Raw genomic sequence first — 21,180 nt, forward strand, 5'->3', positions numbered from 1 at the left:
TTATTATTCCAGGAAGCTGGCCTGTTGACTGCATTCAACATTCCCATCCAGAGAATGGGTTTAATGTTAGCAGGATAGCAGGGGAGGGGAAGCTGCGGCCTTCCAGATGTTACAGCCCCCATCTCATGGGCGATCAAGGTGTTATTGCGTTACAAATGCGTAGGGCGGGTGGGGCCTCTCCTAAAGCTCTTATTTATTCCCTGCACCGTTTTGTGTCAGAGGGGCGCTGCAGGGTTAAACCGAGCGAGCTCCTCCGCTTGCCTAGAAAGCCTGAGAAAGAGCAACCCCCAGTTTTGTGCAGCTGGCGAGGCATGAAAGCGGCTTCCTGGTGGGGGCGGGGGAGGAAATGACCTGTTTGAAGCCTTGCAAAGCAGCAACAGCAGCGATAATCGATAATCTCGCAGCGGCTGCATGTGCAGCAGAAAGGAAGCCGAGCCCTTGCTCCCCATAGGAAGGGGGCCAGATCCCCGCAGAGGTGAGCTCTCAAGTGGGTTGCATGCAGCTTCCATTTCCAGTGGTACCTCGGGTTACAGACGCTTCGGGTTACAGACTCCGCTAACCCAGAAATAGTACTTCGGGTTAAGAACTTTGCTTCAGGATGAGAACAGAAATCTCGCAGCAGCAGGAGGCCCCATTAGCTAAAGTGGTGCTTCAGGTTAAGAACAGTTTCAGGTTAAGAATGGACCTCCAGAACGTATTAAGTTCTTAACCCGAGGTACCACTCTATTATGATGGAGGGGTAGCGGGGGCAGAGTTGTATTCATTGCAATTGCAAAAAAAGAGAGGAAAGAATTTAATTTTTGTAGGCGCAAGCGAGGTTAAGAACAGCTGGTGTCAGCCAGGAGTGACGTCCCCTCCCTCTTTCCACCCAAGACGGAGCAAAATGCTCACACAAAACCCTTCCCACGTCAGTGAATCCGTAACTTATATACTGTGTGTGTGTGTGTACAGGTATAGATATGTGTGTGTGTGTGTGTGTGTGTGTGTGTGTGTGTGTGTGTGTGTGTGTATATATGTGTGTGTGTGTGTGTGTGTGTGTGTGTGTGTATATATATATGTGTGTGTGTGTGTGTGTGTGTGTGTGTGTATACACACACAAACAGTGGTACCTTGGGTTACATACGCTTCAGGTTACATACGCTTCAGGTTACAGACTCCATTAACCCAGAAATAGTGCTTCAGGTTAAGAACTTTGCTTCAGGATAAGAACAGAAATCTTGCTCCGGCGGCCGGGCAGCTGCGGAAGACCTCATTAGCTAAAGTACTTCAGGTTAAGAACAGTTTCAGGTTAAGAACAGGCCTCTGGAACAAATTAAGTACTTAACCCGAGGTACCAGTGTGTGTGTGTGTGTGTGTGTGTGTGTATGTGTATATTCATCAGATGCATTAAGTGTTATGAATGACAGGTGCCATGGAGTCTTTATCTGTGTGTGTGTGTGTGTGTGTGTGTGTGTGTGTGTGTATGTGTGTATCTATATATCCATGGATGGCCTTATCCTCCACAAAATTATCTAATCCTCTTTTAAAGCCATGCTGAGTTGCCTCCTATGCGCCCCTCTTAGCACAATGAGTGTATGTATGCACATTTCGTATAACTTATGCCAACGTCGGAATTCAAGTGCTTTGCAGTGGGAAATTTGAGTTGCTTGGATGCAGAGTGTTAATATTTTTCATAGAATCGTAGAGTTAGAAGGGACCCTGAGGGTCATCTAGTCTAACCCCCTGCAATGCAGGAATATGCAGCTGTCCCATATGGGTATCGAACCTGCAGCCTTGGTGTTATCAGGACTACATTCTACCCAACTGAACTATCCAGGCTATTAATGGCACATACGTAAGAGTAGGGATGAATAGAAATTAAATCCAATTTCTTTCAGTATCTCGCTTTCTAATATTTAGTTCTGTTCTCCACACTTCCACATCAGCTTGCAATTTATATTTTCAAGTCCTGGTGAAAATCAATTCACATTTTACTGCTAGTTACTCCTAATATGCAGTTTTGTTTGCAGTTTCTCCTAATACAATTCTGTTTTGTTTTCACTAATATATACATTTCAATGCACACTCTATCCATTTTTGTTCACATTACATGGCTGGAGGACTGCATTGCAAAAATTGGAGAAGCGCAAATTTCAAAGGATGGCTGTTCCATTTTGCGAGTTTTTTTCCACAAAATGCCATTTGCGTAAGATTGTCTTTAAATGCAAACTGAATCAAATTTCTCCACCAACCCCACTGAAGAGCCTTGGCCGCATTGCTTACAGGAAGACAGTGCAAAAGAATAAACTTCCTGCGTTTCATGGACTGGTTAAGATATTACAAAATCCAGGAAACAGGACAGGACACTGAACCCGGTGTCGTTAATTTGTCTCAGCCACAAGAAAGTATGTGTGTGTTTGTGTGTTTAGTTTTAAAAGCATCAAGCTTCACACAAGTTCTTTTTGGCTCCCTTTTAGGATTTCGTGCATTATCACGAAAATAATGCACACATTACTGTGATTGACAAAACAGAGTATTTTTAATTTACATGGCAAAAAGTTTCACATTTCTCCTTCGGCAGCTGCCCTGCTCAAAATAATAATATTCTGTTTCCATCATTCCATCACGTGGTTACAGAGCTTTGAGCAGAAACTGGCCTACTGAACAAAAGTAAAATGTGCATATAAGGCCCTAAAAATGAAAGAAATTTCCCACCCCAGACATGGAATATCAGTTTAACAGGTTAATTTTTGGGTGTTTCTCTCTCTCTCTCTCTCTCTCTCTCTCTCTCTCTCTCTCTCTCTCATCCTTCTGTTTTCTGTATGTCTTCACTGCAGGAGCAAAACCTTGTGTGTGATGCTGACATCTGTATGTCTAAACGCCCTAAATAATTTGTAGCACGATCGGGAAAATAAAAAAAAGGACCCTGGGAGATCAGTTTGAGGAACTGGCGGCGTTTGCCCAATGCTCGCAGCAAGAGAGGGAGGTCTGTGAGCAACACACGGTGCAGGCCGACGTTGGCACAAGGCTGGAAAGGACAAAATGGCTGCCAAGCGGGCAGCGACGGCCAACCTCCAGATGGCCGGAGACCAAGTGCTGCAGATAAAAATGGAAGAGGAGGATGAGGAAGAGGAAGATGGACCGGCGAAAGGGCCTTGCGTCATCCGGGCCGGGAGCCTGAGGGACATTTTGGGATGGCCAGGGCCGGAGCAGGTCAAGCGGGAGCTGGACGAAGAGGTGCCTCAGGGCTGGGAAGCCCACGGCCAGGAGCACCTGAGACTCATCCAGTCGCCTCATTCGGGATGGGGGCCCCCTCAGCAGCCGGAGGAGCTCATCCTGAGGCAACGAGGATCAAGGAGGCGGGAGCAGCAGGTAAAAAGCAGGAGCCGGGGATCGAACCAAAGTGCTTGCCCACCTGTGAGCAGGTCGGCTGCTTTTGCTGATTTACATAGCCCTGACCGACCTGGACCAGAAATGCCTTAAGGACCACCGAACTCCTTAAGACTTATTGTGGTCGCTCATTTCCCCTGAGGTTTGGTTGCCTTTTACTATGTAGTATGACAGGCTGTGGCCTGTGGAACTCCCTGCTGCTAGATGCATAGCTGTCAACTTTCCCCTTTTCTTGCGAGGAATCCTATTCGGAATAAGGGAATTTCCCTTAAAAGAAGGGAAACGTTGACAGCTATGCATCAATGCACAGCAGGAATCATTCCTGCTTTTAGACGTTGCCTGTGTCATTCAGACAATTATTTTTATTAGTTTTCAGTTATAATCCAATAATAGCCTCATTATAACAGTACCAAATTATAAATCGTACCTTGGTTTTATTAGTTTTCAGTTATAATCCAATAATAGCCTCATTATAACAGTATCAAATTATAAGTCGTACCTTGGTTTTCAAACAGCTTAGTTATCGAACGTTTTGGTTCCCGAACGCCACAAACCCAGAAGTGACTGTTCCGGTTTGCGAACTATTTTTGGAAGCCGAACGTCCGACGAGGCTTCCGCGGCTTCCGATTTTCTGCAGGAGCTTCCTGCAGCCAATCAGAAGCCGTGCTTTGGCTTCTGAATGTTTTGGAAGTTGAACGGACTTCCGGAACGGATTCCGTTTGACTTCCAAGGTATGACTGTACTAATACCAATTGTTCAAATACCAAATTATATAATTTAGGTCCCACCCCCCACTCCCCGCTAGAATTGCTAGAATGCTAGAACTGATGGTTTGATTATTTCCTTCATTTCTGCGTTCCAAAATCTTACTAATTTCAATTACATTTCAGTCAAAATAATAATCCCTTATACAACAACTGCAATATTAATAACTTCTGTTCATGTTGACACATTAAATTATTTATAGAACTACAATTGAGGCACTCAAACTATATCCTTGTTTCTCCTGTGTGTGGCAATTATTCTGTCTGTGGTGTTTCTTCCTGTCCTTTCAAGATGTTATGTCTATCTTTTCCCAGTTGTTGCTGTTCTCCATCATACCTTGGGCGGAGCTGATATCCCATGGTTGTTTCAGAGATTTCTCCATAGGGCTTTGCAGTGTCAATTTCTTTTTACTAACCAGCATTCATAGATGTTTTTACTGTTGTATTTATTGAATTTCTTAAATTTAACATACAGCGGTATCTCAGAAGTCAAACAGAATCTGTTTTGGAAGTCCATATGACTTCCAAAACATTTGGAAACCAAAGCGCATCTCTGATTGGCTGCAGGAAGTTCCTGCAGCCTATTGGAAGCCCCGACGGATGTTCTGGTTCCAAAGAACGTTTGCAAACCGGAACACTCACTTCTGGGTTTGCAGCATTCGGGAGCCAAAACGTCTTAGTACCAAGGCATTCGGGATCCAAGGTACGACTGTAGTGAAAAACGTGGAATATAAATATTTCAAAAAACGAATTAAAGAGTAACAGGGAGGAGAGTTGATGTGTACTGTGGAGTAGATCTGTCCTGGGGACCAACGTTCCACTGATGGAGAGGGGTCCCTCCACGTGTGGCCCTCAGGCCTGGGGTTCCTCACCCACTACAGTAAATAAATGAACACGTAGCATGTGTGAACCAACAGCCCTCTGCCTTTGTTCCCAGGTGCCGGTCCTTTTTGACGAGATGGACGTCCATTCCCCGGAGGCCGACCACACCTTGCTGGACAGACAGCGGTATCTCCGCAGGGAGGCCAAGCAGAGGCTGGAGAGAGAAGCCAGCTCACTCGGTAAGGCCTCATTCTGCCCCCGAGACACCAGCCAGGGGCATGTGTGTATTCTGTGTGCTGAATTTTGCTTCCTGAAAACCTTTGTCGGTCACCACCATTACTGCTTTGCCTGATTGCAGCTTTTTTTTGGGGGGGATTGCCACATCTATCTGCAGGGCAGGGAAACAGGGCCACCGGCAGGCGAGGGAGCAGTTTTTGCATCTTTGCAGGGGGCGGGTGGAAAACTGTGTGCAGCTTTGTATTTGCAATACATGTGCAAATTTCTGAGCTAAAGAAAACACAGAGCGCTGCCTTGTGCCGGATCAGACCAGGGATTTACCTAGCTCAGAAATGCATCTACAGTGGTACCTCAGGTTACATACACTTCAGGTTACATATGCTTCAGTTTACAGACTCCGCTAACCCAGAAATAGTACCTCAGGTTAAGAACTTTGCTTCAGGATAAGAACAGAAATCGTGCTCAGGCGGCACGGCGGCAGCGGGAGGCCCCATTAGCTAAAGTGATGCTTCAGGTTAAGAATAGTTTCAGGTTAAGAACGGACCTCCGGAACAAATTACAGTGGTACCTTGGGTTAAGAACTTCATTCCAGAGGTCTGTTCTTAAACTGAAACTGTTCTTAACCTGAGGTACCACTTTAGCTAATGGGGCCTCCCACTGCCGCCGGAGCACGATTTCTGATCTCATCCTGAAGCAAAGTTCTTAACCTGAGGTAATATTTCTGGGTTAGCGGAGTCTGTAACCTGAAGCGTATGTAACCTGAGGTACCACTGTACACACCAGGCGCGGGGAGCCGTTGTTGGTCTGAGGGCAGCGTTCCCTAATGAGCTGCCCTCCAAGGGCGACATGACGGGGGGAGGCGGGCAGAGGCAAAAGTGGGTGAAGAAACAGGTGTAGCTCTTGACCTTTGTAATGTAGACTTACATTCCAGCAAGGTACACCCCCCTAAAAAAGAAGTCCCTTTCTCTACACACACTGTTCTCTCCATCTGGTCAAGCAAAAATGAGTGATCTCACTCTGAGGCGACATTTGATCCATGCAGAATGACTCCTAAGAGGGCCAGAGCAAGACCACCGAGGGAGCATGGTCTGGGAAGAAGGGGTGTGCCTTAGGGAGGCTCCTGAGGGCCAGGTCAATATGTCTGCAGGGCCACTTTTGGACTCCGGGCTTGAGCCTCTGCAACATTGCCTTAGATCAAGGTGGTCCAACATGTGGCCATTGAGGTCTCATTTGGCGGCCCTCGGCAACATTTGAAGCCCTCAAGCTACCTTGCCAAAGGCAGGGAAGCGAAGCACTGGGCTTGGGAAGGAGGTGTGAGGGCTCTGACAGGGTCCTAGAGTCCTCTTGTCTCCTTCCCAAAGCCTAGTTAGCGCTTTCTCTGTTTATCCAGCTTTGTGAAGGCAGCATGAGGGCTGTGGTGGAGGGCTCAGATTTTGGCCTCGGCTCCCTGCCACCATGAGCGACAAGGTAGTTCCGTGTCAAGGTACTCTTGCAGCCCGCTTGGTATAGAAAGTTGGACCTCCCTCTGCCTTAAAGGTAAAGGGACCCCTGACCATTAGGTCCAGTCGCAGACGACTCTGGGGTTGTGGCGCTCATGTCGCTTTATTGGCCGAGGGAGCCGGCGTACAGCTTCCAGGTCATGTGACCAGCATGACTAAGCCGCTTCTGGCAAACCAGAGCAGCGCACAGAAATGCCGTTTACCTTCCCGCTGGAACAGTACCTATTTATCTTCTGGCACTTTGACATGCTTTTGAAGTGCTAGGTTGGCAGGAGTAGGCAACGGGAGCTCAGCCCGTCGTGGGGATTCAAACCGCCGACCTTCTGATCGGCAAGCCCTAGGCTCTGTGGTTTAACCCACACCACCACCCACATCCCCCCTCTGCCTTAGTTGAACTAAAAATAAAAAAGAGCAGAGGTTCACCCTCTCCCGCTTCCCTGTTGGCAGGAGCTGGTTCTGCCGTGCCAATGCCACATTTCCCGAAGATGAGCCGCCGCGGCACCAACTGGTCGTACGCCGAGGTGATTGATCTCCTGGATATCTGGGGTGAGCAGAAGATCCAACAGGTCCTTCAGAGCAGCCACCGGAACATGGACACCTTCCAGGTCATTGCCAACGAGATGGCCAAGAGGGGCCACGAGCGGACAGCCCAGGAGTGCCGCACCAAGACCAAGACGATGCGCCGGGACTACAAGAAGGTCAAAGAGAACAACTGCTCCGGGACAGGGCGCCTCACCTGCCCCTTTTACGACCAGCTGGAGCAGATTCTGGATTCCGGAGCGCCACAACCTCCGGGGCAGGCCCAGAGTTACGGACACCAGGAGGAGTCGGGGGGAGATGATTGTCCCCCATGCGGCCTGGAGGAGGGGGGCCCCCACGAGTCTGAGGACTACCTCGAGCCCCAGAACTTCTTCGACCCCTCTGCCCAGTTCTCCATCGAACTCGTCGATTCAGTGGATTCCACCACCGTGGTGTGCAAAACAGAGGACGACTCTGAGGAGCCGATAAGCACCCCTCGGCCGGCTGCGGGTAAGTGCCCCCATTTTTTGTGGTTAAGACGAACGCCTCACAAGACGGAAAACCCGCTAGACGAAAGGGTTTTCCGTTTTGGAGGCGCTTCGCAAAACGAATTTCCCTATGGGCTTGCTTCGCAAGACGAAAATGTCTTGCGAGTTCCTGCGGGGTTTTTTCCCTTTCCCCCCCCCTTTTCCTAAGCCCTAAGCCGCTTATCAGCTGATCCGCTAAAAGCCGCTAAACCGCTAATAGCGCTAATCCGCTAAGCTGTCAATGGGCTTGCTTCACAAGACGAAAAAACCGCTATACGAAGAGCCTCACGGAACGGATTAATTTCGTCTTGTGAGGCACCACTGTATTTATGAAGACGAGAGGTCAGGTTTCACTTCCCTTCTGTCCCCTTCTCCTTCCCTCTCTCAGCACAAAGAGGAATAATTGGGTGCGCAGTGTGGTGACACAATAAAAGTGTGTGGAGAAAGTGCGGATAGAGAGAAGTTTTTCTTCCTCTCTCGGCACACTGGAACCCAGAGGGAGACATCCAGCGAAGCAGAATGCTTGGGGTGCTCAGGAGAGACAGAAGAAAGTCCTTCTTTAAATAACAATGATAATAATATATTATTTATACCCCACCCATCTGGCTGGGTTTCCCCAGCCACTCTGGGCGGCTCCCAACAGAATATTAAAAACACAACAAAACATCAAACATTAAAAACAGGGCTGCCTTCAGATGTCTTCTAAAAGTCAGATCACTTTTTATTTCCTTGACATCTGATGGGAGGGTTTTCCACAGGACGGGTGCCACCACCGAGAAGGCCCTCTGCCTGGTTCCATGCAACCTCACTTCTTGCAGTGAGGGAACTGCCAGAAGGCCCTTGGAGCTGGACCTCAGTGTCCGGGCTGAGCAATGGGAGTGGAGATGCTCCTTCAGGTATACTGGGCCGAGGCTGTTTAGAGCTTTAAAGGTTAGCACCAACACTGAATTGTGCTCAGAAACATACTGGGAGCCAATGTAGGTCTTTCAGGACCGGTGTTATATGGTCTCGGCAGCCACTTCCAGTCCCCAGTCTAGCTACTACATTCTGGATTAGTTGTAGTTTCCAGGTCACCTTCAAAAGTCACCCCACGTAGAGTGCATTGCAGTAGTCCAAGCAGGAGATAACCAGAGCATGCACCACTCTGGTGAGACTGTGCGCATGCAGGAAGGGTCTCAGCCTGCGTATCAGATGGAGCTGGTAGACAGCTGCTCTGGACACAGAATTAACCTACGCCTCCATGGACCGCTGTGAGTCCAAAATGACTCCCAGGCTGTGCACCTGGTTCTTCAGGGGCAGTTACCCTGTTCAGGACACCAGGGAGTCCCCCACACCTGCCCGTCCCCTGTCCCCTAAAAACAGTACCCCTGTCGTGTCAGGATTCAACCTCAATCTGTTAGCCGCCATCCATCCTCCAGCTGCCTCCAGACACTCACACAGGACATTCATGGCCTTCACGGCCATCTTGGATGGCTTTAAGAGACAAACTCACGAAGGAGAATAAGGCTGGCTGCTACCCCTGATGGTTGTGTTCTGTCGGAGGCAGTGCGTCTCTGAATACCAGTTTCCAGATACTGCAGAAGGGGAGAGAGCACTGCTGCAAACAGGTACTTCTTCTGGACTCCCCATCTTCTCAGCCATGTTAAGAGAAGGATGCTGGACTGCGTGGGCCATTGACTCTTCTTATATCCTTATCTCTGGAGTCTTCTTTGTGGTTTCCCTCTGGCCTCCTGTTTTAGTTTTAGCTTATGAGCCAGTTTCCCACTTTGCACTTTCCTCCTCCTGTGGGAAACCCAGCCTTGAGCTAATTTGAGAGGATGCACAATTTTCAGGTCGATAAGCTCAGCAAATCCTCTAGCTCTTCCTCCTGCTGTTTGGCCCAGCGCTCCATGCATGACCTGGTTAGCCCAGCATTGCCATCATCTAAATCCTGCGTTTGGCATATTAAAATTAAATCCAGCCATTCTGCAGCTGCTTGTCTCGGGGAATTATCTCTCCCTCCCAGCAGTTGCTCACCGCTGTTTTAAGCCACCTACGTTTGGCGGCTGTCATGGGCTGGCCGGACCCGGAGTAATGGTAGGCGCAACCAGCTGGGGAACCCACAGGGGAAGAAGACTCAGAGCCCAGGGAGTGGTGAGGGGTCGGAGGGAGAAGACTGGGAGGAGGCAGTGTTGGAAGCCAAAGAGGTAACAGGGCTTAGTGAGCGGGGAGAGTCTGTGGCAGAGAGAAGTCCAGAATCATGCAGAAGCTGAAGCAGGAGAGGAGGAAGACCAAGAGGCAGAGATGGGTCAGGTGTCTCCTCCCCCTCCTGCTGTCAGAAGCTCCCCTCCGATTCCCAGAACCAGGGGGGCATGAAAAGGGCGGAGGGAGAAGTAAGCTTCATGCAGGCGTAGTCTCAGATTGCTTGGGGGAAACCCTGGAGAGGAGAAGAGGCAGGGCCTTCAATCTCAGCAACTGCTTCATGGGGCAACACCTGCCAGAGATGAGTTGCTGTGCTCATTAGGCCTGACACTCCTGTTTTTGTGAATAAAGAGTTAATTCCAATTTGTTTGCTGTGATTTACTGCTGTCAGTGGCCTTTGCTAAGGCTATCAGCAGCCTCAGCATTTCCTCAAAGCGACTCACACCGTTAAAAAACAAACAAAATGAAAGCATTATAATCAGACATAAAAACGGCAATAAACAAGAGCTAAGATTGTCATCTGACAAAATGCTTAAAAGGATAAGTCCTACCCACACCGCTTAAAGGATGAGCAGAACAAAGGCCGCTGACATACCTGACGGGGGAAATAAGAATGCCTTTGTCTGATGACTAAAAACAGACAGCAGTGGTGCCAGGTGAGCTTCCGTGGGGAGATCATTCCACAAAAGAGGAGCCACCACTGAAAAGGTCGTTCCCATGTTAACACATTCCACACATCCCTCAGTGGTGGGAGAACACACAGAGCCTCTGATGGTGAACGCAAGGTCTGAGTTGGTTCGGGTGCAAAGAGGCGGTATATTGTGATGCAAAATTATATTTTATGCCCTTCCCTTTGTTTTTTAGAAGCCAATCATTTGCTCAACCCCTTGCCACCTGCCCCGCCCAGTCTCCCTGGCAGCCCAGCCACCACTGGCTCCACAGCAGGTAAGAGGGAATGCGGCATGAATTTCGTATGCTGAATGTTTCGTATGTTTAATGGATGAATTCAGAGTGCTGAATGAATTCTGCAGAACCTCAGGGAGTTGGATGGGACCTTAGAGGTCGCCTGGTCTTTTCCAGGAACTTGGCATGTTGACCACATTAAAAATCCACATCAAGAGAATGGGTTTAATATTAGCAGGGTCAGGGAAGCTGTGGCCTTCCAGGTGCTGCTGGACTACAACTCCCATCATCCACGGCCTCTGAGGGTGATGTGAATTAGAGCCACAGGGCCACAGGCTCCCCATCCCAGCTCCTTCAAGCGATGCTCATAAGCTTGACCGTCCCCTTCCCAGAATCCCTTGCAGCCTTTCAAAATGCCCTCACTCTGCTTTTGTTTCTCCCCCTCCCCGCTTCCCAAATTGCTCCCAGACGTGCACCCGACCCCTTGCCACAGCCCCTTGCCTGGGCCGACGGGCCTCTCGGCCGCTGAACGCCTTGCCAACATCCGGAACCGGCACAAGAAGACCAGGAACGATTTGGCTGCGGAGCTGGCGATGGCAGCGGACCTGCGGATGCAGGCGGCTACCGACAGAATCCTTTCCGCCCTCGATGGCTACGCCAAAGCAGACCTGGAGGACCGCGAGAAGGACAGGGTGGGCACGGAGCAGATCATTGCCATCATGCAACGGCAGACAGAACTTCTGGAGCTGCTCATATGGCAGCGGCAGTCGTCCACTCCGGCGGCCATGGCCACTGCCCCCTCACGCCAAGCATGGCCGCCACGGACGGCCCAATCCAACCACCGGCCTGCAGGCCCTTCTTCCTCCCGCCTGGGCGTCCCCAGGCGGCCGTTGACACCCAGGGCCCGTACCAGGAGGCGGCCTCAGAACTACAGCCCTTGACTCTCGCCTTTTGCAATCCCCTACAAGAGCTTGCGGTTGTCAGCTTGCCGTGTTTCATTCTTTAATTCGGTTAACCTCTTGAGAGTTGTTTTCTCTTCCACACACACCCCTGCTTTCCCATTAGGGTTAAGAAGAGAGCGCTATCAACAGACCGAAGGCTTCGCCGTAACAGCCGTTTGTTCTGCCATTGCCGAAAGCTAACAAAAACCCTATTTTAAAAAATAAAGTATTTTCTTTCTTTTTTCATAAACGTTGAGCCCCGGCATCAAGTTAAAAAAGAAAGAAAGCAAAAAGTGAACCAGTTGGCTGCTGTTTCTGGTGGGGAAATCCTTGGGTGTGTGTTTTTTTCAGAACTCGAACTTCATCGATGTTCCTTGGCAACAGATTGGGCCGAGCCTAATTTATAGGCCTGAAGCCATGTAGTAGAAAAAGTGGCTTCAAGAATGGGAAGAGCTGAAGTCTGTCCACATGCACATTTAGTGTTAAGGGGCACTGGTTTATTTACAGCAGGGATTGGGAACTTCCGGCCCTATTGGTCCACGGCCATTTTGTTTGACAATGCCAGCACCTGCAACTCCTTGCATACTGAGCAAAGGAGAGCAGGGAAAGAAGCGGAGGAATTTTCTGTGGAAAAATAATATGCTGGGGAAATTTATGCCCCAGTGTCCAGTCTCCGCTTGGAGAGATGGCATGAACAGAGACAGTGGAATGGGCAGAGGGCCACAAGGGACATTGGCGGCCACCAACCTGACTGGCTTTAAAAGGTGGCTAAACGAAACCATGGCTACTGGCCACAAAGGCTATGCTCTGCCTCAACAGTTAAGAGGCAACATACACTACTGAATATCAGTTGCTGGAAAGTGCTGATGCACTCAGGTCCCGCTTAATAATAAACAAACAACTATCTGACTTTTATAAGACATCTGAAGGCAGCCCTGTTTAGGGAAGTTTTTAATGTTTGATGTTTTATCGCTTTTTTATTATTAATAATATTCTGCTGGGAGCCACCCAGAGTGGCTGGGGAAACCCAGCCAGATGGGCAGGGTATAAATTATTATTATTATTATTATTAGACTTCCCACTGGAGAATTTGGACTTGATGGGTCCCTGGCCTGATCCATTTCGTATGTTCTTAAAATGTAGATGCAATAATGTGGGAGGGTCGGGAACAAACTGATAAAGGATGATGTGTGGACAGTCCAGTATAAATCCATGCCAATTGCACTGTTATTGGCAGGCTGCAGAACGCACGTTGAATGTGTCAGGTTGCAGAATGCCCCTGTGATAAAAGAGCAGTCTGTGTGGAATCGAGGTTTCTCATATGCTCAGCTGAAATTTCCTCGCTGGTAAGATCTAACCCTGTGTCTGGGGGCCTCAGAGATCAACCTTCGCCCTCTTCTGTCTTAGTTTTTATTGCCTTACAAGTCACCAACAGCTGAGCACCAACATGCCATACACAGTCCTTTATATCTTTAGTTTCCCCCCCTCCAACCCACCCCTAAGATCCCCAAATCCTACAATATCGCCCATTGGGAATATCGGGGTGGTGGTACAAGGAAAAGGGAATTCTATTTGGGAGAATGCGGATTCGAATTCTTGAGAGTAAATATAAACCAGAGGCAGAAAATCACAGGTTCAAAATCCCTATCATCATCCGGGGAGGCAGGAGGAGAACACCCACTGAAACTTCTCAGAGAGCGGCTGCCAGTCAGTGTAGACAGTCTTGAGCTAAGTAGACCAATGGTCTGGCCCGGGATGCGGCCGCTTCCTCTATCCTGATGAAGGTGAACGTCGGGAGATTCAGGAGAGACAAAAAGAGGTACTTGGTCCCACAGCACAGAGTTCAGCTATGACATCTGCTCCCATAGGAGGCCAGATTTGGACGGCTTTAAAATGGGGCGAGACAAATTCATGGAGGACATGTCTAGAGGCTGTCTCTGAACGGCAGCCGCTGGAATGAGTGCTGCTGAAAGCGGGGCGTTTACTTGACCGAGACCCCTTGTCCGTCGGATTCACTGTGGTACCTCGGTTTTCAAATATAATCCGTTTAGGAAGACAGTCGAGTTCTGAAACATTTAAAAACCGAAAACTCAATAGCCGACAGCTAGGCCTCAGGATGGGACCTCAGATAGGGACGCGGGTGGTGCTGTGGGTTAAACCACAGAGCCTAGGACTTGCCGATCAGAAGGTCGGTGGTTCGAATCTCTGCAACGGGGTGAGCTCCCATTGCTCGGTCCCTGCTCCTGCCAACCTAGCAGTTCAAAAGCACGTCAAAGTGCAAGTAGATAAATAGGTACCGCTCTGGCGGGAAGGTAAATGGCTTTTCCGTGTGCTGCTCTGGTTCGCCAGAAGCGGCTTAGTCATGCTGGCCACATGACCCGGAAGCTGTACACCGGCTCCCTCGGCCAATAAAGCGAGATGAGCGCCACAACCCCAGAGTCGGCCACGACTGGACCTAATGGTCAGGGGTCCCTTTATCTTCACCTTTTTAGGCCTCAGGATTTTGCACTTAGTGGAAGCTGCGTGGCATGTTTGACTTCCAAGGCATGTTTGAAAACCAAAGCATTTACTTCTGGCTTTACGGTGTTTGAAAACTGAAATGTTTGTCAATGGAGACGTTCAAAAACCGAGGCACCGCTGGATTTCCGGCGCGTCTCCCAGAGGACCCTATGCTTTCTCCCCCCCAGTGTGGGTCCTCGCGTGCGCCATCAGGTTTGAGCTGGAGCTGAAGCTCTTCCCGCAGTCCACGCACAGGTAGGGCTTCTCCCCCGTGTGGATCCTCTGGTGGCCGATGAGATGCGACTTCTGGCTGAAGCTCTTCCCGCAGTCGGAGCACTTGAAGGGCCGCACGCCGGTGTGCGTCCTCTCGTGCGTGTTGAGGTTGGAGCTGACACTGAAGCCTTTGCCGCAGTGCAGGCAGACGTAGGGCTTCTCGCCCGTGTGGGTCCTTTGGTGACTGGTGAGGTGCTGCTTCTGGCTGAAGCTCTTCCCGCAGTCGGCGCACTTGTACGGCTTGTGCCCCGTGTGGATCCTCTCGTGCGCCACCAGGTCGGAGTTCATGCAGAAGCTCTTCCCGCACACCAAGCACTTGAACAGCTTCTCCCCCGTGTGGATCCTCTGGTGCCGGTTGAGGTGCGACCTCCCGCTGAAGGTTTTCCCGCAGTCCAGGCACTTGTGGGCCTTGTCGCTGCAGTGCATCCTCTGATGCCCGTGGAGGTGCGAGCTGCGGCTGAAGATCTTCCCGCACTCGCCGCACGTGAAAGGTTTCTCTCCCGCGTGGGCCCGCCGACGGGCGGCGAGCTGCGAGCTCTGGCCGAAGCTCCTCTCGCAATCCAAGCACTGGTAGGGCTTCTCGCTCGCGTGCCGGGTCAGATCCGAGCGGGCGCCGAAGCTTTTCCCGCAGCGCAAGCACTCGAGGGGCTCGCCCCCGACGTGGCTCCGCAGGTGGCCGGCGAAGGAGTGGCTGCTGCGGAAGCTCTTCCCGCATTTGAAGCACTCGTACGGCTTCCCCCCGGCGTGGCTCCGCAAGTGCCAGGCGAAATGGGAGCTCGTGTCAAAGCTTTCCCCGCAGTGCAGGCAGGGATAGGACTTCTCTCCTGCGTGCGCCGTCCTCTCGTGGGCAACCAGCCCAGATCTCGGCGCAAAGGTTTTCGAGCACACCGCGCAACTGTGCGGTTTCTCTCCCGCGTGGATCCTCGGGTGGCAAATGTGACCAAGGGACTTCTCGCCCAGAACGCATGAACATTCTTCTTCAGGCTGGAGGATCCCCTCCTCTTCACTTCCGCCAAGATCCTCGTCACCTCCCCAAGGAGGAAGGGAGCTGCCTGGTCGTTTTCCAGGGTGGGTCTTCCGTTCTGAGTCGGGCTGATGAGAAGAAATGCCTCCATTCTCCTCGCACCAGGAGAGTCTTTCTCGGGAAAAACCCTGCGGTTCCATTTGCTCAGGGGCCCCCAGACATGGCTTCTCTTCCTTCTCCTCTTCCTCATCGTCATGAGCCCAACCGAAACCAGCTGAAACACATAAAACAGGCAAACTAATAATAATAAAATAAACAATAATAATATATTATTTATACCCCGCCCATCTGGCTGGGTTTCCCCAGCCACTCTGGGCGGCTTTCAACAGAACACTAAAATACAATAACCTATTAAACATTAAAAGCTTCCCTGAACAGGGTTGCCTTCAGATGTCTTCTAAAAGTCTGGTAGTTGTTCTTCTCTTTGACATCTGGTGGGAGGGCATTCCACAAGGCGGGTGCCACGATCGAGAAGGCCCTCTGCCTGGTTTCCTGTAACTTGGCTTCTCGCAGTGAGGGAACTGCCAGAAGGCCCTTGGAGCTGGACCTCAGTGTCCGGGCAGAACGATGGGGGGTGGAGACACTCCTTCAGGTATACGGGACTGAGGCTGTTTTTATTATTATTATTATTATTATTATTATTATTATTATTATTATTATTATTTATTAATTGGGTTTATATACAGATCTGTACCCGGAGGTCTCAGGGCAGTTCACAGAAAAGATCACAACATATAAGATCAGAATAAAAATAACAACACAATAATGCCCCCCCCCCCATGAAAAGAGCCACATTTTAAAAGGGTATAGGATGTCAAACAGATCAACCAAAGGCCTGGTTAAAAAGGAACATTTTTGCCTGGTGCCTAAAGGTGTATAATGAAGGTGACAGGTTAACTTCCCTGGGGAGAGCATTCCACAGACGGGGAGCCACTGCAGAGAAGGCCCTGTTCTTGCTCTGCCTCCCTCTGGACCTCTTGAGGAGGAGGCACACAAAGAAGGGCCTCAGAAGATGATCTCAGAGTCTGGGTAGGTTCATATGGAAAGAGGCGGTCCTTGAGGAATTGCGGTCCTGAGACGTTTAAGGCTTTATAGGTCAGAACCAGCACTTTGAATGGGGCCCGGAAACTAATTGGTAGTCAGACCAGGATTGATGTATTATGCTCAAATCTAATGTTAGGGCATGACCCCAAATTCTTTGCAAGTACAGTGGTACCTCAGGTTAAAGTACTTAATTTGTTCCGGAGGTCCATTCTTAACCTGAAATGGTTCTTAACCTGAAGCACCACTTTAGCTAATGGGGCCTCCCGCTGCCGCTGCGCCGCTGGAGCACAATTTCTGTTCTCATCCTGAAGCAAAGTTCTTAACCCAAGGTGCTATTTCTGGGTTAGCGGAGTCTGTAACCTGAAGCATTTGTAACCTGAAGGGTCTCTAACCCCAGGTACCACTGTACGAAACAAACAACAAAATTCTGCATCAAGCGCAAATGAAACCCATACTTCCTTATGGACTAGCCACTTGCCGTTGTTATTTATTTTAAACAAAAAGGGGAAAAACCACACACATTTTTCAGGTTCACAAATTCTGCACCTCTTTTGGCCCTATACGGCGCAGCGCTGCAGTTCTTCAAGATGGCCTCTCCTCATATGAACCAGCCCAGACCTGGCAGTCTTCATCAGAAGCCCTTCTCTTTGGCCCACCAAAAAGAGGCCACACAATAACAAGGTTTTTGGGGGCAACCTGCTTGGATACCGCAATGTCATTAGAAACAGCAAAGGAGATTGTGGCAAATATAAACACAATAAAAGCCAAATACGAAATGTAAAGCCACTGTTATGGAAACCATCTGCATTAGTCTAGCAATATTTAAAAAAAAACTGTCAAGAAACATTTAGCAGGTAATGAAGATGCCTACAGAATTTCTGTTGGATTCAGAATAGCTGAGCAAATACCACTGAAGGTTGGTATTTGATGTTCCCCCAAAAAAATTTCACAGTCAAGCTTGGTCTTAAAAATTCAGGTTTCCTGGGCACAAGTTTTTCAGGGATTTGTAAATGAATACAAGGATCTTCAACCTGGCTCAATAGCTGGTAGGCAACGGATGCAGATGTTTTAACAGTGGTATCACAGATTTCTTGGCCATCTGCTTCTCCCTCCCCACTCAGCAGCAGTCTAGCCACCACATTCTGCGTTAGCTGGAGTTTCCAGACCAGGTCCACTTGGCAAAACCAGGCCCAGATTGCGAAACTGCGCTAGGAACGGGGAAGCGAAATGGGTTTGAGACGTCACAGGTGCCAGCCAATCCATGCTATGCACAGCCCACTTCTACTATAATAAATAATGTTTTTTTCCATACCCCGCCCTTCCCGGTTGAAAAACCAGGCTCAGGGCGGCTAACAACAAATTGAAAACACTTAATTATAAAAGCAGCATAAAATACAGTATAAAAACATAAATAACAATAAAAATCAAAAATCAAAAATTAATTTAGGGGAAATAAGTATTAGATAATCCCCAGGGCTAGCTGGCTGAATTGGTCCTACTTGGGCCAGTGAGGAGGCCAGGGAAGAATTAACTGTGAGGTCTCAAAGCGGGTGGTCTTCATAAAAGGGGAGGGAGAGGGAAGAGAAGGGAAATAAAAGATCAGGCTGAATTCAAATTAAAGGCCAGGCGGAATAGCTCTGTCTTACAGGCCTGATGAAAGGAGGTTAAATCCTGCAGGGCCCTAGTCTCATGGGACGGAGCATTCCACCAGGTCGGAGCCATCACTGAGAAGGCCCTGGCCCTGGTGGAGGATAGTCTGACTTCCTTAGGGCCCGGGATCTCTAAACTATGGTTATTCATGGACCTTAAGGTCCTCTGCGGGGCAGACCAGGAGAGGCGGTCCCATAGATACGAGGGCCCTAAGCCATGCTCAACAGTGTTTGAAAAGAGTGGCACGAGGGCATATCCAGAGCCACCCCACCACTCAGGCTATGCCAGAAGAGGGACAACACAAAGGAATCCTCACCCCCAGTTTCGGTGCCTTCATCGTCGTCCTCCTCCTCCTCCTGCTTAGGTTCCCTGAAAAGCTGTTTTGCTTCAATACCCAACGGAGCTCCATCTGATTCCGGGAGACTGGCAGACACCTGGTGAAGCAGCACCTGAAAGTAGCCAGATTTAAGTCAGAATCCAAAGCAGGGCATTGGTCCATCTAGTTCAGTACTGCCTGCACTGACTGGCAGCAGCTCTCCAGGGTTTTACATGGCCTCTCTCCCAGCCTTACCTGAAAATGTTGGGGACTGAATGGAAACTGTGTCCATGCAAAACAGGTGCTCTGCTGCTGAGCTGTGGGCTCCCCTGCAAAGGACTAGGAACGGGCGAAACTGTGTCATACCAAGGGAGACCATCTAACACAGTGTTGTCTACACTGACTGGCAGCAGTTCTCCACCGTTTCAGGCAGGGGACATTACCTGAAGGCTTAGGATTGAACCTGGGACCTACTGCACACAAATTACCGTATTTTTTGCTCTATAGGACGCACCAGACAATAAGACGCACCTAGTTTTTTTTGGGGGGGGGAGGAAACAAGGGGGGGGAATTCTGAATCCGAAGGCAGAACAGCAAGAGGGATCTGGCTTCTGTGATAGCCGCTGAAGCCTCTCCAGGGCAGCGGGATGAAGGCTCCCCCTGCCCGGAAGAGGCTACGTGCAGGTAAGCTGTCCTCTGTACCTTCCCCCATCTCCCGCAAGAACCACATGCTCTTTAAAGGGAGCGCAGTTCTTGGGGGCTTTTCTGGGAGGTGGGGGAAGGGACAGAGTCGCGCGCTCTGTCCCTTCCCCCCACTTCCTGCAAGAGCCGCACGAAGCCTCCGCAGGACAGCGGGGAGCCTTCATCCCGCTGCCCTATGGAGGCTTCACGGGGGCTATCCAAAAGCCAGGATAGCTAGAGGGAGCGCAACTAAGCCCGAAACTGGAACAGCACAGCGCTCCGTCTCGCTGTTCTGGCTTCTGGGACAGCCTGTGAAGCCTCCGCAGGGCAGTGGGGTGCCTTCATCCTGCTGCCCTGCGGAGACTTTGCGCAGCTAAGCCAGAAGCCAGAACAGCGAGACGGAGCACTGCGCAGCACTCCCTCTCCCTGTTCTGGCTTAGCCACGCAGCCTGCATTTGCTCCATAAGACGCACACACATTTCCCTTACTTTTTAGGAGGGAAAATGTGTGTCTTATAGAGCGAAAAATACAGTAGATGCCCTACCACCACGCTAAGGTATCTCTGGTGTCTCCCTCCCTCCTGATCTTGTCCTCACCTCTTTTCCTTGCCTCTCCTCCGCCTCTTCCCGCCTGAGGAGGAAATCCTCGGCCAGGGCCACCGCCTGGGAGCAGGTCTCTGGCGTGCCTTCCCTGACCCAGCTCTGGATCTCCAGAGGCAGGATGGCCAGGAACTGCTCCAGGATCAGCAGCTCCAGGATCTGCCCCTTGGTGTTCCTCTCCGGCTTCAGCCAGTGCCGGCAAAGTTCCCAGAGTTGCCGGCACGCCTCCCTCGGCCCCTCGGCCTCCCGGTAGAGGAAGGCCCGGAAACACTGGCGGTAGGCCTCTGCCTCCAGGGCTTCCGACTCGCAAAAGGCCTCTTCCTTCACTGGCGCCCGTTCTCCATCGCGGCTCTCGTAGGCTTGCAGAGATGCTCTGTCAACATCTAGTCCAACATAGAAGAAATATTTAGAAGTCGTACCTTGGTTTTCGAACAGCTTATGTCAGGGGACTGCCATCGGAACAGGGGAGGGAGGCAGGGGGGCCATTGGGATACAGAGAGCCTCCAAAACTCCTGAGAAGCAGTTCCTCTTCCAGCAGTGGGGAAAGCCACATCTCCAGTGGAGAAGAGAGGGAAGGGGCCAGCTGAGCGAGGAAAGGGCTCAAGGATGCTGCTGAGAGCCCCAGGTGACCAGGAGAGACGCATGCCCCTTCCGTAGCCCAGCTTGCGCAGAGGGGTGAAACACAAGGAGGGGAGGAGGAGGTTTGGGGTGCCTAAGTTCTTATGTTGGGGGAGAAACCAGAAGGGGCCACTCCCGGATTCTGCAAGTGACTAAGACAGACATGAACTTTGTGGATCTGCACTGTAAATAGTTTGCACAATAAAACCTGTAAAAGACAGGTCGAATTCCTGCCTGGTTACTCACAAGCAACCACCACCAGCATCTGACAGCTTAGTTCTCAAACGTTTTGGCTCCCGAACGCCGCAACTCTGGAAGTGACTGTTCCAGCTTGCGAACTATTTTTGGGAGCCGAACGTCTGGCGGGGCTTCTGACTGGCTGCAGGAGCTTCTGTTCACCTTCCAAGGTACGGCTGTATTTGTTAGCTGTTATTCCAGCCCCAATAAATAGACCCGTACGGCAGACACTCGTTTGTACGAAAACCTGTCAAACCGGAAGTTTCCGGAAAGGGCAGAGAGTGGGCACCCATCGTATCTTGACAATAATGCTGCTCCACAGAACAGGGCCATCCACGCTAAAAGCCCCGCGTCACAGTGGAAAAGCTTTCTGAGACCTTTGGGTGTTGGAAGGGGAAGCTGCCCCACAGATCACAGTGATCTGCTTTGTAGATAAACAGCAGTGCGGGGGCGGGGGCTGGACTAGATGACCCCTGG

At 50.3% G+C, this 21,180-nt stretch overlaps 2 protein-coding genes across 7 annotated transcripts in view; one reads left to right on the plus strand and one right to left on the minus strand.

The window, feature by feature from the left end:
- LOC310837365 (uncharacterized protein) overlaps window positions 1–21,180 on the minus strand; it is a 50,713-nt gene that overhangs the window by 25,286 nt on the left and 4,247 nt on the right. For 3 of the 4 annotated variants that reach the window (XM_083723874.1, XM_083723876.1, XM_083723875.1), the window contains exons 3-5: window positions 19,846–20,231; window positions 18,569–18,701; window positions 13,159–15,772 (exon numbers count right to left, since the gene is read on the minus strand). In XM_083723874.1, the coding sequence (XP_083580000.1) occupies window positions 14,430–15,772; window positions 18,569–18,701; window positions 19,846–20,231 (1,862 nt within the window). In that variant the 3' untranslated portion in view covers window positions 13,159–14,429. Of the gene's footprint in view, window positions 1–13,158; window positions 15,773–18,568; window positions 18,702–19,845; window positions 20,232–21,180 lie in introns of those variants that run through there. The other variant, XR_014560512.1, reaches the window with a different exon arrangement.
- On the plus strand, window positions 301–12,060 carry LOC310837608 (uncharacterized protein). Of its 3 annotated transcripts, none has more exons than XM_083724468.1 (6): window positions 301–475; window positions 2,817–3,351; window positions 5,071–5,194; window positions 7,139–7,720; window positions 10,783–10,863; window positions 11,290–12,060. In XM_083724468.1, the coding sequence occupies exons 2-6, from the start codon at window positions 3,022–3,024 to the stop codon at window positions 11,760–11,762; spliced, it is 1,590 nt and encodes a 529-aa protein (XP_083580594.1). In that variant the 5' UTR covers window positions 301–475; window positions 2,817–3,021; the 3' UTR covers window positions 11,763–12,060. The 3 variants fall into 3 exon arrangements, with proteins under 3 accessions (XP_083580594.1, XP_083580595.1, XP_083580596.1); XM_083724469.1 differs by having other exon boundaries at window positions 2,878–3,351; XM_083724470.1 differs by having other exon boundaries at window positions 302–475; window positions 7,142–7,720.

The sequence above is a fragment of the Podarcis gaigeae genome, assembly GCF_964106915.1.
Source record: "Podarcis gaigeae genome assembly, chromosome: 2".
In the NCBI taxonomy this organism is placed as follows: Eukaryota; Metazoa; Chordata; class Lepidosauria; order Squamata; family Lacertidae; genus Podarcis; species Podarcis gaigeae.